General features: G+C 43.7%; 2 protein-coding genes across 5 annotated transcripts in view; both read left to right on the plus strand.

Annotated features, from left to right (window-relative positions):
* NLK (nemo like kinase) overlaps nt 1-13899 on the plus strand; it is a 44706-nt gene extending 30807 nt beyond the window's left edge. For 3 of the 4 annotated variants that reach the window (XM_030462468.1, XM_008500591.2, XM_030462469.1), the window contains 8 exons: nt 4196-4302; nt 5079-5164; nt 6019-6228; nt 6765-6866; nt 9137-9223; nt 10896-11094; nt 11428-11521; nt 12054-13899. In XM_030462468.1, the coding sequence (XP_030318328.1) occupies nt 4196-4302; nt 5079-5164; nt 6019-6228; nt 6765-6866; nt 9137-9223; nt 10896-11094; nt 11428-11521; nt 12054-12108 (940 nt within the window). In that variant the 3' untranslated portion in view covers nt 12109-13899. Of the gene's footprint in view, nt 1-4195; nt 4303-5078; nt 5165-6018; nt 6229-6764; nt 6867-9136; nt 9224-10895; nt 11095-11427; nt 11528-12053 lie in introns of all 4 variants that reach the window. The other variant, XM_030462470.1, reaches the window with a different exon arrangement.
* A 1805-nt stretch (nt 13900-15704) lies between these two features.
* Nucleotides 15705-19107, plus strand: TMEM97 (transmembrane protein 97). The gene is made up of 3 exons (XM_030462162.1): nt 15705-15845; nt 17668-17812; nt 18291-19107. The coding sequence occupies exons 1-3, from the start codon at nt 15726-15728 to the stop codon at nt 18539-18541; spliced, it is 516 nt and encodes a 171-aa protein (XP_030318022.1). The 5' UTR covers nt 15705-15725; the 3' UTR covers nt 18542-19107.

The raw sequence follows: 19107 nt of genomic DNA on the forward strand, positions 1-19107 counted from the left end.
AATGATGTTTTTGCCAGAATCACCTGCTGCAAAAATAAATAGATAAGGGAGCACACACTATCCTGGGTGTCTGTCTTGAAACTAAATGAAAACCTGGTTGCTAGTGAATTTTAGCTTTTAGATGTTCATCCTTAAGTTGATCATTAAGCTGAAGTTCAAGGCTTATCCCTACAAGCATGAGGTGACCTCCTGGAGAACAGAAGGGGAATCCCTGTACACACCTCTGGGGAATGGTTGGGTCTGTCCTGATTTTCTAGAGCATCTACAAAGCATTTTATCACAGGGACCCCTTTCTGTTAATCCTTGATTGAAGTGGTTTGTCACTTTTTTGTTTCCCCCAGTAGTCGTTTCAGCAGTTTAGGTTTACAAAATCTTCTGCAGTTGATTGTAATATGGAATTCTGCACCTGGAGAAACATGGGTGTCCTCCTCTGAGAACTGTCCTAAGCTTCTATAGTAATTTTTGAAAGCTTTTTCTATTAAAGTGAGCACTAGAAGCAGATGAAGACACAACTTTAGTCAGTCCTGTATACAGACTTTGAAAGGTTTTGATGCTAGTAAAGGCAGACGTGCAGCAGTCCCTTCCACTGATCTTATTAAGAGGTGACAGAACTGTTTGCTGACATACTACAGAGTAAATCCCTCATCTAAGTAGGGTGGAGGAGGGTAGGCAGGGACAAGGTAAGGTTTGGTTCTTCTGGACAGGCACAGGGACAATGACAAGACTGTTGGGGTATCAAGGAGCATGTGCTCAGGCTTCCTGCCCTTTCACAGGGTCCTTAGAAAGGCTTTCCTTGTCTGAGCACCCTTCTGAAACGTCACCACACAGGGAGCTCCTCTAGGCCAACACAGATTGAAGGGACCTCAAGGATTAGGAGGATTAGGATACTCTGGGGATGGCTATGGGTTCCAGCCTGCAGCTGGTAACACAACAGTTTATGCTGTTGGATCAGGCAGAAGTGGTGACTGTGGTTCTCAGTAGATGCTCATGAGAGCAAACCAGCCTCTTGGTGTGCTTGTTACAGGTAATGAAAGCAAAGTGCTGGACAGAGTCCTGGCTGCCTGCTCCAGTTGAGCTGCCTGCCAGAGCAGCTCTCTTCTCTCTAAACAGCAGCTCCTTTGCCTTGGGTAAAGATTTTGCTTTATTTCAGCAGTAAAGTTGTAAAACCTTTATTCCAGTATTTGCAAAATCGAGTTGGGTAAATTGCCTGGAACTGCAAATGTTTTCCCTAGAATGCACTGACATGAGATTGTTCCTATTGAGAAGATTGTGCACGCAGGGGAGAACACCAGGGAGGTGAAAAGTTGGGTATCAGGTATTGTTAGCAGTGATCTCTCAAGCAGCATCTGCTGGCAGATGTGCCTGGCTGTCAGACATTCAGTAAAAATAGACTGAAATTTTTCCCTTTGTCTTTCTAATTTTAAACCTTTTATAGGTAGTTCATAAATTATCTTTCCTAATTTAAGGGATTAATGATTTTTGAACAACCTCCGATGAAGCTATGAGACAAAGTTCTAGAATGTTAACTTTGCCTGGGAACTCCTCACAGTGTTTTTAACATCTAGTGTTGTGATTTAAAAAAAAAAATAATCTTTTTTAAAAGCTTTTTGTAGAATAAATTATGAGTAGTAGTTAGTAATCTACCAGTCTACCAAAAATAGGAGAAAAGTCCTTGTCCCCACGTTAGAGAAAATCCTGAAATGCACAATGGAGTTCAGTTTTGTTCTGTAATCAGGTGTGTTTCTCCCAGTGCCCTGCAGACAGACACCTCCACTGTGAGCATCCAGCCAGTCCCCCCCCAGATCTCCTGCACAGAACGTTGGCCCCTTCCCAGAAAAGCAGCCCAGAGGAAGGAGCTTCGAGGTGTGCAGAGACCTACTAAAGAAGGATCCAAGTCATTACGAGACTACCACAGCACAGGGGGTGCTTTATTCTTTTTTAAAATTTGCCTGTCACTTGGTAAAATTTACCAGCTCAGCAGTCCTCCCAGCCATCAGAGTGAGTGAAGTTCTTTGTGCCATGCATTTGGCCCTTGATAATTATTCTGAAACAAATTGGTACATTTGTAGTTCTAATTTTATACAGCTACTTAACTAATTACTGCTGTCAGTAGCAATTTTTATCTGGTAGTGATGTTCAGCTTAGCTGCGTGTTACAGCTGCAGTGACCACCTCAGAGCCAGTGTGTTTTCTGGTTCAACTTAAAAAAAGGAAGACTGCAGGTACCTGTTTGAATAGTTGGTTGAAATCCCACGTGGGTTTGGGTGTTTGTGTCTGCTAAACATTTATAGTACTGGCCAGAGTGAAGTCACTGACCCACTTGGATACCAGCTGTGTCAGAAGCTGCCACGTTTGTAACAGGCAGAAACATCAAGTGAGTGCTGCTTTTGGCTCTTGCTTAGAGACCCTCATTAAATTATCCAGAGACAATAATCAGATAGCTGCTGTTCAAGTTAATGGCACCTCTGAGCCCCTGTCAAGAGAGCTTTATTTAATGCGCAACAGACCTGGAGTGGTGCAGGTGCCATTTCAGGCCCTCATTTAATTTAAGCTGCTTTAGTTGGCATGGCAACTAGTTGAGACATCTGGGAGACATTATGCTTGGGAATTGAGATTTAGGAGGATTTGTGGCGTAGCAAAACAGATACCCTATCATAATAAAGTGCAGAGTAATGCTTTTGGATTTTTAAAATATTTGACATTAAAAATGAAATGTAAAGCTTTGTTGCAGCTATGAGGTAAAAAACAGATATGAAAAGGCCAGTATAAATCTTTAAGAGGGCCTTTGAAAGAGGAAGAGAAAACTTAGAAGACTAGAAATTATGGTGCTGCAGGCTTAGTTTTTTTCTTTGAGTGTCCTAATTTAAGTCCTAATTTGGGGTTTGAGGTTTTTTTGGTTGTCAGTGTGTAATTTATATAATTTCTGTGGGGGGGTGCTGATGGCAGACGAGCAATGTGGCTGAAAGGGATTTGGCTGGATGGGGTTTTCAGTGCAACAGATGAAAGGAGAACATGGATTAGCTGGAGATAATGTAAGTTTTCTCTAGCTGGTAACAAGTGCAACTTGACCTGTGCTGATTACTTGGTGAGAGCAAGGGGAAGTCTCTGGTGCAGCTGACTTGTTAGCAGAGCTGGCTGTGTCACCAGATCAGTATCTGCTGCAGGGAGGGTTTGCTATTGTATTTCAGACCTGATAGCTCCATGGCTGCATGGAACCAGGTGATGGGCTCCTGCCAGGCAGTGGTGAGCTTTGAAAACAAACCAGAGCCCTGGTGCTGACCTGGGTGGCTTTGCTTCCTGGGGACAGGTCGGGACAACACTGGTAAAAATACTGCTGTGAGGTCAACGAGTTGGTGAAGTTTCCAGAGGTTGTGTGTGGCAGATGAGGATGAGCAGAACTGAGGTGTGAGAGCTCCTCCAGCCCTGGGGAGGGCAGGGCTGGGCACATGCTGAGGTAGCACCAGGGAGGGGGTTGAGCTGTGCTGACCCTTCCAGATGAGGAGTTTGTGGGTCTGGAAAGCTGAGAACCAACTGCTCCTTATCCTGAACTGTGAATGAAGCTGGGACACCAAGGGAGACGCTCACTGAGGGCTCAGGAGATCTGGTTTTATTTCTAACTCTCTCCTTGATCTTTTGCATGACCTTGGCAGTGTGCACCCCCTCCCTGCTGCAGTCCTGCCTGTCCTGAAGGATGCAGGGCTTGGTGGGACTCCTGATTCAGGGGGCCCCTTCAGGTGTGTGGCACCTTCGTGTAAGGCACAACCTTACAGTGTTTTTCCTTCTTCAGCCACAGGTGTAATAATAGCAGAAATTGTTTTTTCTTTTCAACTGGTCTGGTTAAGCCGTGCTGATGTGTGCCCACTGTGAAGACTTCAGCTGTTTGTAATGTGTGGCTTACTGATCTTAAGGAAAAATGTACAAGTTTCAAGATGCCATTGATTGTATGAAAATTTTATTTTGTTTTCTCAGTCATGATCTGACTTTGGCAAAATTTTGTAACAACTGCTTTATCCAGTCATCTGTTTTCTTTCACAACCTGTGTTTTGTTTTCATTCTTGTAAGAGTCTGAAGATGCTTTATTCTTTTTAACTCAATAGCTCTGACCTGTGAGAGCTCAGATTCCTAGGGGTTAGAGTAAATGTTTCAAGAGATTATTTGCTGGACTTCCTGCTTTTGCCTTAACTAATGACCTGAAGATATGTTGTCACTGAGTTGATGCAGAGTGACCTCCATAAGATTATCGTCTCTCCTCAGCCACTCAGCTCGGATCATGTCAAAGTTTTTCTTTACCAGATTTTAAGAGGTAATTTTTCTTCTTTTAAATTTGATGAAAATGATGTACTAGTGGTCTTTTTCCTTCTATTTCTTAATGTTTATTCTCAAGAAATCCTCACCTTGAATAAGTTTCCTGTGGAAGCTTGTTTATTTTGTATTAGGAATTAATAGCAAGTGGTGGTTATTCCAGTCATAAGAACACAGCAGCCCTGCTTAGACCTTGGTGCTGGCACTCATCACTCCCCCACTGTACTTTTTACAGAGGTGCTCTCTGCATTACTTTCAGTTTCTGAAAACACTAATGAAGTTTTGCACTAATGAAGTTCACTGTGCTTTGGGCTGCTTCCTCTTAGTCTTGTTTTACATTATGTGATGGGGAAAAAAAAGGCAAATTAGTTTGGGTTTAGTCTGAGTTTATTCTGAAGAGCAGCTGTTACCTAGGGAGTAGTTAAGTCATATTTTAGTGCTGCAGTAGTTAAATTGTTTTTTGGAAATAGAGCAATAAGAGGTATATGTCATAAACACAGAGAGGAAATTTTCTGTTGTTTTGGGTTTTTTAAAATAAATAAAAAAGACTAAATAAATCACTTGTTCCATCTAGTTTGTATACTACAGAAGTTCTGTCATCTCACTGAGTGACAGTGTATACTAGAGACTGGAAGCTAGAATTGTATAAAAAAAAACGAGCCAGTTGCAAGGTCTTGGCTGATCAGGAGTTGAAAGATCTTCCAGGAAAACGTTGTCAGCCTTAAACTTCTTTTAAAAGGAAAAATATGTTTATTTTAATTCTGTTTAATATTTCAGGTCTGAAGTACCTACATTCTGCTGGCATTTTACATCGAGACATTAAACCAGGGAACCTACTTGTGAACAGCAACTGTGTTCTTAAGGTGCTACTTAAATTTATTGAAAACAATGTACATATGTATATGCTGTTCATTATAAACCAGCTGGGATTTTTTTTAAATGCAAAACATTTATTATGAACACTTCTCCTTAAGGTCACTTTAAAAGAAAATTATCCCACAGATTCTTTAAAAATGGTAAATGAAGCAAGCATTCCCTTTGTGTGGCCATGCCAGCCCTCCCTGTGCTGCTGCCCAAAGGAGAGGGGGTGCAGGATGCCCCAGGCTCTTCTGTTCTCTCTCCAGGGGAAGCTTTGGAGGGCTCAGGTGTGTTGTGTAGCTCTGCCCAGTACACAAGCATTAAGTTTTGCTTGCATGGATTTGCTAAGCATTCTGATTGTGAAAATGGTGTCTAACTGTGAAAATTTTGGTCTCTTAACCTTTCTGGTTAAAGAAATTAAAAAAAACACACCTCAAAGTCAAAGTGAGTAGAATGCTGAATCTTCCTGTAACATTTTAAAGCATATCAGCAGCAAATACTTTGGGATGAAATCTATGCTGTATAAAATATTCTGTACCTGGAGGTTGACAGTCTGCTTTGAGTTGTTTTTGGTTTTTTTTCAGTGCAGTTTTTTATCTTTTAGATTACAAATACTGTAATGTCAACTGAAAATGTACTGTAATTTCAAATAAAATTGTAGAAAGTTTCAATGAATGTAAAATAAAGTAGAACAATTTCTTTCTATTCCCCTTCTCCTTTGGCTGTGCAGTTACAGCAGATACTTGCTTTGTTTAAATGCTGCTTTGGCATTTCCTGCTTCATTACCAGGAGGTTACCTATTTGAAACGCATTAAGTGTTTTGGTTATTTTAATTTTTTTATTTACCTTCTCAATTTAGATTTGTGATTTTGGATTGGCCAGGGTGGAAGAATTAGACGAATCTCGCCACATGACTCAGGAAGTTGTCACTCAGTATTACAGAGCTCCAGAAATCCTGATGGGCAGCAGGCACTACAGCAATGCTATTGACATCTGGTCTGTAGGCTGCATCTTTGCAGAGCTGCTGGGGAGAAGAATATTGTTTCAGGCACAGAGTCCCATACAGCAGGTATCATTAAATTTCCCTTTAATTATATGGATTTGGTTTTTTCTACTGCATGATTTCATGCAGTCCCTCACACCAGTGCATTCTGAACCTCACACTTGCCTTTGCCTGCTCTGCACAGAGCCCAGGGCTGCTCTGCAGTGATCCCTTCCAGACAGTGATGAGGGTGGTGGTTATTAACCTTAGCTTTTGGGATGGGTGTTTTCGTGGTGATCCCCTGTAATCTGCAGCAGTACCAAAGCCTGCTGTAGCACATTTTATTGAGATAAGGTAAAAGTGCTCCAGCCAGGATGTAGCTTTTGTAACAGCTATCATGAGAAAGCAGTAAGTTTTCTGTCAGGATGTGACTGGAGGCAGCGTTGGCACTTGAGCCATGGAGCTGCCAGCTGGTACTGCTGCTCAGGATGCTTCCTTTCAGTCACGGTTTGGAGCTGATTCATTCCTTAAACGTTATTTTTGTTAACTTGAAAACCTGCTATGTTAGTGAAACACATTAATACCTGCCTGAGCTCTCAGCTGTCTGTGTCCTGTCCCTGCAGTTGGATTTGATCACAGACCTGCTGGGAACCCCCTCGCTGGAGGCGATGCGGACGGCGTGCGAAGGCGCCAAAGCTCACATACTCAGGGGTCCTCATAAACAGGTAGGGCTGGAGCTGGGGGGCTTCTGGCTGCTCCTGGGCAGCACTGCCCCCTCCCCTCAGCCCCTCTGAGTCAGGATTTCCACAGGGACTCCTCTACCCACAGGCTCCAGAGTGTTAGGGGTGGAAATCTCCCCCTACCCCTCAGCAGAGCATCCCAGACCCTGACCAGAGGGTCCCCTCTGAGGGTTCAAAGATACTGAAAACTGAGATACAGCATAACTGAAGTAAAGGTTAATTAAGAAACAAACAAACAAAAAAAGAGAAATAGGGTGATGTCATTATGCTGAGTGGACAATAAAAAGGGCAAATGAAATGTACTGTTCCTGGCTACAAAGGGGTCCATAGCACAGTAATAAAACAGTGAGTCCATCCAATACAGTCATTTTAATGATTGTCAGATAGTAAAAATTAACAAAATTAATAACCTGTACAGGTTAATACATCAGATCTTTCCAGTAGTTAAGTTCACATCTTTATTTTCTGCATGCTGAAGTAATTTCTCAAATGTCTGCTCCCCCCAGTAGTAGTTACCATAGAAATGAGCACTGAACATGGATTCTGCTGTTATTAACATGTGAGAGCTCTGCCTCCTTGGCACTTCTGATGCATGACATCAGGTTGTCTCTATTCCATTTTATGACAGGTTTTTTTTCTTTTAACATTAGTAATAGGAGGATTTCCTTAAGTCTTTCTCTATCATTTTTAAAACCAAGTCTATTTTTTTTTCACTCTCACCTGCCAGAAGAGTTGTAGCTTTTCAGCAGGTAGTCCTGTGCTTTTCAGCTTTGAGGTGTTAAAAAAAAAAGTTTTATTGTGATTAAAGGTGGGAGAAATATATCCGAGATATATACAAGTATGCAGCAATATACAAATACATCCAGATGCTTTACAAAATACATTTGGTTTGAATTCTGATAAGTTGCTAATCACTGTTTCTGAAGTGCAGTGGTTGTGCTCTCGGTAGCAGTGGACAAGAACTCTGAATTTGTCAGATCTGTCAAGTTTGTTAAACCAGGGTGGTTTATCAGGCACTGGCGTAGGTACAAGATTGTCTCCTGCTCCTCTGGTCCCAGAAGCTGGTGCTGTTCTGTGCAAGCCACCAGAACTGTGTCTCCTGACCCACTAAACAATGGGAATGCTAAAAACCAAGTGAGGTGAAATGGTACAAAATGTTTCTAATATGGATTTAATGTCCAAAAGCCACTGAGTCATAGGAAATAAATTAAAATCAGTTAGTTCAGTGCCTTTTGAGGAAAAGAACATACATTTTTCATGGAGCACATGGAGTGCTGGAGAAGCTGAACAATCCCTGGAGCTGGTGTGCTCCTTTGCCACTTGGAAGCAAGAGTCACAGTTGTTGTCTTTAATGATATTTCTCTGTTTACTGCTTCAAGTGCGCTCACGTTTGAATGTAAATGTATGGCTTTTCATCATTTAAAATGGAGATTTTGCTGGTTATAAATAGCTAAATGTTACCAGGTTCTTAATTAGATTAATAGGGAGAGAAAAGCAAGTTAGAAACTGGTAATTACTTTGTCGCACCAACTATTTTTAATCGACGTAGGAGAGCGCAGTAGGAGTTAAGGGGTAAAGCATTTTGCTGCTTTATGTAAAAATGGATTAATGCCTGAAAATTCTGATGTAAAAAAAACCTCAACACCCTACCGTGTGTTAGCACAATGAGCATTTACATACTACCTAGACTTGTGTGTCAGTTTTGTATTTGAAAATGTGACTTCAAGCTGAATGTGAAGGGGTGAACCTGGAGCTGCAGCTCCTGCCCCCAGTGCTGCTCCCTGAGCCCCCTCCCCAGACCCCCAGCCTGGTTAAGCAGAGTGCCTGAAGGTCATTGTGACTGTCAGAGATATCACTGCCAGTTAGATATGGATTGCCTGGGTAAGGAAAAGCAAAAATAATCCATAATTTGGCAGTGATTGAAATCAGAAAAATAAAATACTGGAAATGATGTTGTTAATCAGCCCCCTGAGCAGCTCAGGCAGAAGTGGTGTCTCTATAGAAAAATAAGAAAAGATGGGTTTGTCCAGAGATTATATCTGAACTAGGGAAGAAAATCATCAGATCTCTGTTCCAATTGCTGAGTTTTGTAAGAGTGCTCCCAGTCTGGTTGGGAAGTGTTAGGAAGTGCATGTCCTTTTCACTAGAGGTTTGTCCTTGGTAACTACAAACTAACACATGCTGTAACAGTGTTCTTGCTGATGGATCTCACAGGACAATTCTCTCTACTTTTCTTTCCCCTATTTCCCCTACAGCCATCCCTTCCTGTCCTATATACACTTTCCAGTCAAGCTACACATGAAGCAGTTCATCTCCTTTGCAGAATGTTGGTCTTTGATCCAGTAAGTATGATTTTAAATTATTTCTAATACTTTTTGTTTTAACAGTTTTTGCAGTCTGCTGTGTGAGTATTCCAAGTAAAGGACTGCTTCCACTCGTTTTCTTCCACATAGTATTTCATTGCTTTTAGGTCTGTAAAAGATGTGAAAGTATCATCTTATAACTGGTCAATTAATTTCCTCCTGGAGTGAGGGTTTCATGTTTAAAATCTTGTGGTCTTTTGAAGAAAGCTACGATGGGGTGAGAAAGATGAGGGTGTTCATGAATCATGCTCTCTTTTCCTAGCTAGGTGTAGGTAGCAGAACATCAGATACTTTGATGCAGTTCTAATTAGAGGTGCGTGGGTGTTCATGGTCTTGCAACACACAAAAAATTCCTTCTACGTCCTCACTGTCACATACCCAGATCTCTTTTTCCACTGAGCATCTGTTTTTCTAATAAAAATGTGCTGCTGTGGATTTTGGATTTCATCTCTTGGGCTTCCCATACAAACTTGTCACTAGAAAATCTGATACCTGAATCGATGATCTTAATTATTTCCTTCTTATAGAAAAGCCTGCAACATTTAAAAGGAAAAATAGACAGATTGGCTGAACTGCAGAGGAGGAAGCTTGTAGCTGATGAAGTATTCAGAAGGCAGTACCTTTTGATTATTTTTTAAACCTTAAGATTGCTTTACTGGAAAAACCCCATAGAAATGTTAAATCACATCTTCCATGTAAACAAACTTACTGTTTTCCTTTCTAACTCCCTCAACACTTAGAACCCTGTTATTCCCAAATCACACTTACATAAATGTGATTTGTTTTATTTTTTTAAAGAATCAGAACAATCCTATAGAACTGGTGATTTTTATTTCATAAAAAAATATCCAGGGAGTTGGGCCAGCTGGGCTGTACCAAGCTTGCCACTGCCTTTGCTCTGTAACTGAGCAAGTAACTTTTGTTCTGTCTGTATTTTTTTTTTTATTTTTTAAAAAATCACCTATAGCTACAGATTTTGTTACCCTGAATTGCTGTAGCAGTTCTGTGTACAATTCTTTAGAAACAGAGTATTCTCCTTCTTTGGTGGGTTGGTATTGGACACCTGGAGACTGAGTTAGTTGGGTTATGCAAAAAAAATGACAATGTGGAAGTCACCTTTGTAGCCCCAGCACTTGTCCCTGCACTTTCTCCACCATTTGTGTTCTGGAACTTGGCATGGCAAGGATTTCTCAGCCCTCCAGATGACATATCCTGAATCACACTGCCATCCATTTGTGTTTAAATATCTGTTTAAGGACACCTTTCTTAAAGAGTGACACATTAGCAGAGTATGGGCCTACAAAATGTGCTGACATTCCATTCTTTGGGCTTTGCTTTATTTATTGCAGGAGTCATAGTTTTAAGTTTATCTCGAGAAAGTAGGTGTTTGAAAAGCACATTTCTAAGACCCATCTTGTCCAGGTTTCCTCTGTCTGGCTGCTGCTGGGAGAGGTCCCTGGCAGTGCTGCTGCTTTGTGGGTGAAACCTTCCCCCTAGTGGCAGCCGTGCTGAGCCCAGCCCAGCCTGGAGCCACGTCAGGGCTTATGGAACCATTTAGAATTAAATGATGAGGAAAATATTGTCTAGACCGTTTCAGTGTACCTGAAACTACCTAACTATTTATTTGTGTTATTTACATCCACTGTCTCAGTCCAAAAGGATATCTGCTAAGGATGCCTTAGCCCACCCCTACCTGGACGAAGGGCGGTTGCGGTACCACACCTGCATGTGTAAATGTTGTTTTTCCACATCTACTGGAAGAGTTTATACCAGTGACTTTGAACCTGTCACCAACCCCAAATTTGATGACACTTTTGAAAAGAACCTCAGTTCTGTTCGGCAGGTTAAAGGTGAGTCCTGGTCACCTTCCCCTCTGCCTTTCTCCTCCTGCAGCCTGTGCTGTGTGTCTGGAGCTGGGACTGACTCGGTGGCTGAAGGGGTGGCTGGGGGTTGTTTTATAGACATCCATCCCAGGGTGCATGTGAGAGTTCTGTGTCAGTTTGTGCTCTGAGGTGTGGCACCAGATTAGACCTGGGGAAGCTGGGGTTCTTTTATCCTTACTACCTTGTGTTTTCAGGAAAGGAAGCTGTGTTTTCACCCAGTCTGCACTTCCCTGAAGCAAGAAGTGTTAAGCTTGGTTTTTATGTTTCTCCTCTGATTATTTCTTCTCCTCTCCTCTCCAGAAATAATTCATCAGTTCATTTTGGAACAGCAGAAAGGAAACAGAGTGCCTCTCTGCATCAACCCTCAGTCTGCTGCTTTTAAGAGCTTTATTAGGTAACTGTATGTAATCACATCTGATATTAATTCACATTTATTAGTAGTACAGAATTAATATATCAAAAATGTTTCAAGTTTCTGAGAGCAGGAAAAGCCCCTAGGTAACTTCTGCAAAAAAACACCTCGTACTGTTACGTTTTATAAATATTTTGAGAACTTATTCTAGAATTTAAGTAAAATGTGCAGAAGTTTCCAGTAATATTTTTCCATAAAGACCCAGAAGTCAGCATGAAAATGAGAGCTGAGAAGTTGACAAGCTGAATTTTGATCATAGAATTGCACTGTAAAAACATGGAAATCAATGACTGGTGGATGGCAAGTCAGTAAGGAAATGAGCAGATAATGTATAGTGAAGTATTTGCTGTCAGTGATGTGACCTCCTGCTCCTGGGCTGTTCTGGGTTGAGGGTTGGTTTGGGTGTTTGGTTTGGTTTTTTTTTTCCATGAAATGTTTGCTGGCCAAGCCTTAGCTTTTTTGTCTGTGAGCTCCTGCAAATGAACACTGATTTTCTGTATCACCTGCATTCTAGTTCCACAGTTGCTCAGCCATCTGAGATGCCCCCATCTCCACTGGTTTGGGAGTGAAGTGGAAGATAATGTACTACTGAAGATGTAATGTAGCTTTCCACTGGAGTCTGGGATTTGCAATTCTGGAGGTTAATCATGCTTGTACTGTAATTTTACTAATGAAGTTTTAAATTAACAACCACTACTTGTACAATATGAATAATATTTAGAAATGTACTAGACTTTTAATCTTGTAAAGTGGTTGTGCTTTTAGAAGAAAATATTTTACCCAGAGTTGCACGTGTTTTATGAACTCTAGTGCAGCTGTGATGGCTCAGCTCAGAACAAACAGAATTGAACCAAATTTGGGGAGGTTTTATCTTTTTTTTTTTTGTTTTTTCTTTTTATTTTTATTGAAGTGAGATTGTACAAAAAGATAGACCTACATTTTGATATTGAGCCATTCCTGAAGATTTTGGGTTTTCTAAAACTAAGGAACACAGAAAACTTGACAGTGACCAATCATGAAGTCCCATTGGGTGACAGTGACCACGCTGGGCACGTCCCTGGTGTCTGAGTCCTATAAATAGCTTCTCACTAGAGCTGTGATGGTGATGTGTGCTGTTCTAAAATCAAATGTTGTGAGTAGAGAGAATGAGTTTGTGACTAGGAGAGACTAAACTTCTGTTTCCTTACCCAGTATAAATATATATATATATTTAATCTATTTTTATTAGAAGTTTTTCTGCTCTTTCTTACATAAAACCCCCCAGCATGCATCTTCTATGTGTGTAAATAATTCCATTTATGGGCTAATTTCAGAGATCCTCGACATCATTGCTGTATAGAGAGAAACTAGCTTGCACATTTTAGGTCTGTGAAATTTTGTGAGAACTTTTTCCTGCACTGGACAGTTGAGAGATAAAAAAAAAAAAAAAAAAAAAAGGAAAAAAAAAAAGCACATAGGGAATTCTGTTAATTGTGTTCGTGTCCTTAGGCAGAGCTGTGGAAGTCTTGAAATGTCACAGTAGTAAATAACTTTTATTACTTTTTGGCTAATTCTTTTTCTGTTGGAACACTGAATTCTGTGCATATGTATATATGAACACAAATTGAAGGCCTCTACCTCCTGGAGTATACAACTTGGTTTGTTTACCTCCACATGATTTTTTTTTTTTTTTTTTTTTTTTTAAGTTCAGTGTGGAGACTTGAAACTTGAATGTCCCTTCCAACTTTTATATTTAAAACAAGACTAGAAAATTGAAGACTGTTTTTCACCTGTACAAAGAATTACTAAAGGGTGGTCTTAAAATTTGAGCATTGGTCTGGAGAAAAACCGTGGTGTTTGTTATGGACAATTAACTGTTAAAGTTATTGTAAGTTATCTGTATTTAGCAGAGTATTTTCAACAAGAGTGATCTGAGCTGAAATTGGAGACTGTTAGTAAGTTATATTTGGAAGTTTTAACTTCAATGAAGTAATTATTTGCTGTGAAAGAGACAAACATTGGATAACTAAACAAAGATGGTGCAATATCTTTGTTTTTTATGAGGCTCCTGAGAATAAAACCGACTCAAGCATTTCAGCTCACTTGAATGAGAAACATGTTTAATTAAAAGAGCCCAAGAAGACACTGGTATGAAAGGTAAAATCTCAGAGGTTGGTCAGTTAATGTGGCACACTTGCTGGTCACTTTGTAAAATGTAGATTTGAAGTACAGTGGTGAAAACATTAAATGTGACATTTGAAAAAGAACTGGTGTTCTCTTGATTTCCTCTCTGATCTCCCAGCTTTATGTAAGAACAAGCTGTTACAATCTCAAGTTAAGTTCTGCCTACAGAAGTACAAGTAAAAGACTTTGTAGCATCTCGTTCTGGGCATGGTTCTGATTTTCACACACACACTCAAGTGTGTGTAGGTGCAAACATGTGCACGTTTGTATAACTTTTGAAACAAAATACTCACTCTTTGAGTTTGGTCCTGGATAAGGCAAAACTTGCTGATTAAATTCAAATGAGCAATTGATTTGCACTTTATTGAGAGGTTGGAAGGCATCCAGTCAGGATGGATTTGACTCGATTTACAAAGTTTGTGGGTTTTTTTCAGCACAAATGCTCTCCTTGTTTCCTGTAGTCCTCATCCAACACGTGGGGGTGTTGCAGAGTACAACTGCAAATGATGATGGGTGTGACCATTTAAAACATCAAACAACTTGGACTCTGTGGATCAATCCTCTGGGCCTCACAAGGAATAAACTGATGAGCCTCTCAGGTCATGCTCTCTTCCAGGGCTGGCTCAGGTGCTGCTTGTGACTCCAGTATCTGCCTCTTTGCAGACCTCTGTTTAAAAGTCTCCATACTGGTGTGAGCACAATTCTAACGTGTTCTGGAACTGGTCAGGGTTGGTTCATGGTTGGCTGCTGCTGACACCATTGCCATAAGTTCACTGCCATTTTCCCTTGGTCTGCTCTTTGGGTTCTTCTTGCAGTTTTGCAAGAACTCAACAAATCTACAAACCTGGCTCACAGTTTCCAGAGCTTCATTTTAATCAGTTCTAAGCTTTGTTGGTGCAGTGTTGAACGAGTTACAGATTGTAATGCTAAGTTTTAAGATCTCTAAATGCAGCTTCTGCATCTCCTGTTATTAACTGTGCCTTGAGAAGAGTACAGAAGTGGTGAGTGCAAAGAATAACTTCAGAATTCTTCACAAATTGCCAAAGGAATATCCAAACAAGCCTGACTGCTGTGTGTGTGCATCCTGAAGAGGAGGCAAAGGAACTGAACAAGATCAGCTATGGAGAAGTTCCTAAAATCCACGTCCTGCTGTGTGGTGGAACATCACTGATGGATTCAACCCAATTAATTTATGTATGAAAGTTATGAAGTGCTTTTCTCCTCCAGCCAATTTATTATTGGTGTATTTGGGACTTTGTGACCTCCTGGGATGTGTGCACGCTCACCAGATTGAACTCATGGTTTTAATATTTACTGGGTAGCAATTTTTCTAATCATCTTTTTTACCCTTTGTTTTAGTAACAGACTCTCATGAGATCCTTGGACTGTTGGTTCTTTGTAACTTCTTAAAGTTCTTCTCTGGAGTATGACTTGATAGAAGGTTCTGTTCACTGCACTTCTGTAATCCTGCTCAGGTACAGTTACTTTGGAACTGTTGGTGACATTGATAAACGGGGGAAACTGGAACCCAAGCAGATGATCCACGTACAGTCTGCCTGTACCCCTGGACCACTCTTGTGCTCAGTAAAGGAAGGGACCAGGCCCCCCGCACCCCGATGGTGCTGTCTTTGAGGTGGGACCAGTCTCAGCTCTGTGGCTCCTGGTGCCGTCAGGCTTCACCCCAGCTCGATCCAGGGTGCAAAATCAAGAGGAAGAGAGGCGGATAAAGCTCGGAGCTTGAGGAGTGGCAGGAGACAGAGGCGGCGGTGCGGGACCTGGGGCGAGGCCCGGGAGGAATCGGTGAAAACGACCGGGAAAAAACGGTAACGGGGCAGAGCGCGGGGCGGGGAAGCGGGCTGGGGGCGAGGGGCGGAAAAAGGGGTGGAAAAAGGGGCTGCAGAGCCCGTGATGGACCCGCAGCCACGCCAGACCCCGCACCCCGCCCCGCGCTGCCAGGGGCGGGGCCATCCCGGTGGGCGGGGCCATCCCGGTGGGCGGGGTCTTGCGGGGCGGGTGCGTGGTGATGGCGGCGGCTCCGCGGTGGCGGGAGCGGCTCTTCAGCCTTTACTTCCTCTCGCACATCCCCATCACGCTCCTCATCGACCTTCAGCCGCTGCTGCCCGCCGGGATCTACCCGCAGGGCGTGAGTTGGGGCCGGCCCGGGGGACTGAAGGGATGCGGGTGGCTGCGGGGCCTGCGGAGCGGTTCGGTTCGGCGGGTCCTGCGGCGTTTTGTATGAAATTCAGCACGTAGAGACATCGGGGGGATAAAAAGTGCTGCGCGTCTGTTTCGATGAAATCCTTTTAAAAATACTTCCAATCGGTGCGCCCTGCGATGCTGCTCATCCGGGCTCGGGGTTCTGTTCCAGCGGTACCGGCGGCTGCGTCAGCACCCAGGGGCCCAGAGCAGCGGAGCCCCCGGGGAATGGGTGGTGGGTGGGGAGGTGTCCCCAGGTGGGGAAAGCAAACGGGCCCATCGGAACCGGTTTGGGTGGGAACCGAACGGACCCGGCTGTCCTGTCCTGCTGAGGCTCCGGAGGTGCCGAGCGCCTGCCACGTGCCCCGGTGTGGCTGTCACTGTCCCGGTGTGGCTGTCACTGTCCTGGTGTGGCTGTCACTATACTGGTGTTGCTGTCACTGTCCTGGTGTGGCTCTCGCTGTCCTGGTGTTGCTGTCACTGTCCTGGTGTGGCTGTCACTGTCCTGGTGTTGCTGTCACTGTCCTGGTGTTGCTGTCACTGTCCTGGTGTGGCTCTCACTGTCCTGGTGTGGCTGTCACTGTCCTGGTGTGGCTGTCACTGTCCTGGTGTGGCTGTCACTGTCCTGGTGTTGCTGTCACTATACTGGTGTTGCTGTCACTGTCCTGGTGTGGCTCTCGCTGTCCTGGTGTTGCTGTCACTGTCCTGGTGTGGCTGTCACTGTCCTGGTGTTGCTGTCACTATACTGGTGTTGCTGTCACTGTCCTGGTGTGGCTCTCGCTGTCCTGGTGTTGCTGTCACTGTCCTGGTGTGGCTGTCACTGTCCCGGTGTGGCTGTCACTGTCACTGTCCCGGCGTGGCTGTCGCTGTCCCGGTGTGGCTGTCACAGCCTGGGTCACTCTGATCCTGCCAAAACACGCAGGAGGGAGCTGTTCCCGCTGCAGGAGCAGGCACACCAGCAGACAAATTTGTCAGTAAAAATCTCTGGTTGGCTCAGTTTTGAATAAGCTTAGAGAAGACACCCAGCATAATAAAGTCAATAACATTTGGATAAAAGATAATCAAATCAGCTCCTGTCATCAGGATAAGATCAGCTGTAACTTCCTAGCTGAGCTCTGCAATTAATAGAGTTTAGCATTGCCTGTAGAGTGACTCCTATAGAAACCATTTAAAATTAATATTTAACCACTAAATCTCAATACATATCTCTGGTTCAAAGTCTAACTTAAAGCTGTGCAGGAATTCACATTTCTGTCATGGAAACTAATCACAGCTCCCTGAGCCAAAATTCTGACACCTGGAGCAGCCAGGACCTCCTGCTCTGGGGATGCCCAAACCCCCCGGGCTGGGTGGGACCTGCAGGGGGTCAGGGGCACCACTGGTGCCTAAAGGTGTTGGAGATGCTGAACCCACCTCAGCTGGCAACAGGAGGGACAGAGGGAGGAACATTCAAGAGTTCTTCAGTGTCTACCAATGCCGAGGTGTGGATCTGGTGTTTGTTTTTTCTCTGGCAGGAAATGGCATTTCAGGATTAGTTTTTGGAAAGCAACTGCACTTAATGCTGTAGTAATCCTGAAGTTGCTTGAAGTGCAATATATGCTTAAAGGAAAGGGTTCATCACATTAAAGGCCTCAGTTTTACCCCTATTAAACCTGGTGTACCAAGCTGGGATCCCTTGTCTTCCCACTGCAGTTATGGCTTCAGCAGGCTGCTGGGTGCAGGTCACAGCTTTTCAGTGTATTAACCTCTGTTCTGCTCTTTTCTGGAAGCTGACAGAGGCCTTGCAGTGGTATGGAGCTGCCTTCAGAGACCCCATGATGCTGCAGCCCCCAGAGTGGTTTCAGGCATTCATGTACTCTGAAGCCTTCCTGCAGTTGCCCTTCTTCCCCGTGGCAGCGTACGCCTTCCTGAAAGGTGGGTATGGAACCAGCTTCTGCACAACACCTCCTGTACAGCAGAGAACAGGGATTCATCAGCCTTGAGCAACTGCAGGGACATGCCACAAGGAGGGAAGTGCTGAGCTCTTTCCATGGTGATTTTATCTGAGGAAGCAGCAGAGTGAAGGTCTGTCAGAAGCAGTGACTCCAGGGCCTCATCCACGGCGGCTGTTCCTGTGTGAGCAGCACTACCACTTGACATCTGGCACTCCTCCCGGGTAGCTCAAGTTCTGGGTCAAGCCTCTGTACTCCTTTTGTTACTTTCAGGATCTTGCCATCACACTAAATCTCCACAAAGGTGGATGGTTCTCCTGGTCTGCTACCAGTTCCTGTAGTACCTACACAAGATGCCTGAAGGCCTATCTGTCACGGTTAATATTCTGTTAACTGAAAAGCCACCGAATTCTGCTTGTTTCAAAACACTAAAATTTCATTTCCTTTTTGCTCCTGTACAGGTGGCTGCAGATGGATCAGAACTCCTGCAATTATCTACTCCACCCACGTAGCTACAACTCTGTTTGCCATCCTGGCACACATCCTGTTCCACGACTTCTCCAAGTCAGAGCATCCGGGACCCGAGACGCAGCGCGAGCGCCTGGTGCTGCTCTCCATCTACTCACCCTACCTGCTGATCCCACTGCTGCTGCTTTTCACCATGCTCTACAACCCCCACTACAACCAGGTGGAGAAGAGGAAACGGAAGTAGCCCACCTCCCACCCGATGCACCACGCCCGCCCTGGCTGTGCCGCAGACCCTGCACTGATGTGGTCCCTCTGGGGCCAACATCCGTCCCGTGGCGTTGGCTGCAGCAGCTGTTACCAGAACATCTGGCTCCACCAGGGGAACTGGAATTGGTTTGAGTTCACAGCTCTCCTTTCATCAGGAACAGACTGGGCAGATGCCTGTGCTGGCGGTTCCGGGTGGTTCTGGGTGGTTCTGGGCAGATGAAGGGCGGTGCTCCTCAGCCCTGCAGGCGCTGTGCCCTACGTCTGCAATACCAAAATTGTTTTTAACCATTTGGTGGGTGCCTGCGTGATGGAGGGCAGGGTGGGGTGGAAGCCACAGCTGATAGTTTTCTTTCAAGCTCCCTTTTCCCAGATGATTGTTATTAGAAAACCACATAAGAAATTTGTCTTCCGTGAGCATATTCTTCAAAGTCCGTAACTGGTTATACTCTGATCTGCAAAGATCCCCTTCTGAAGCATTTCAAATCTTGTACTAACTGAACTTCTTCACCCCTTCCTGTAAAGTTTCTCCTTCCTTTGCTCTGA

This window comes from Calypte anna, chromosome 19 (genome assembly GCF_003957555.1).
Source record: "Calypte anna isolate BGI_N300 chromosome 19, bCalAnn1_v1.p, whole genome shotgun sequence".
In the NCBI taxonomy this organism is placed as follows: Eukaryota; Metazoa; Chordata; class Aves; order Apodiformes; family Trochilidae; genus Calypte; species Calypte anna.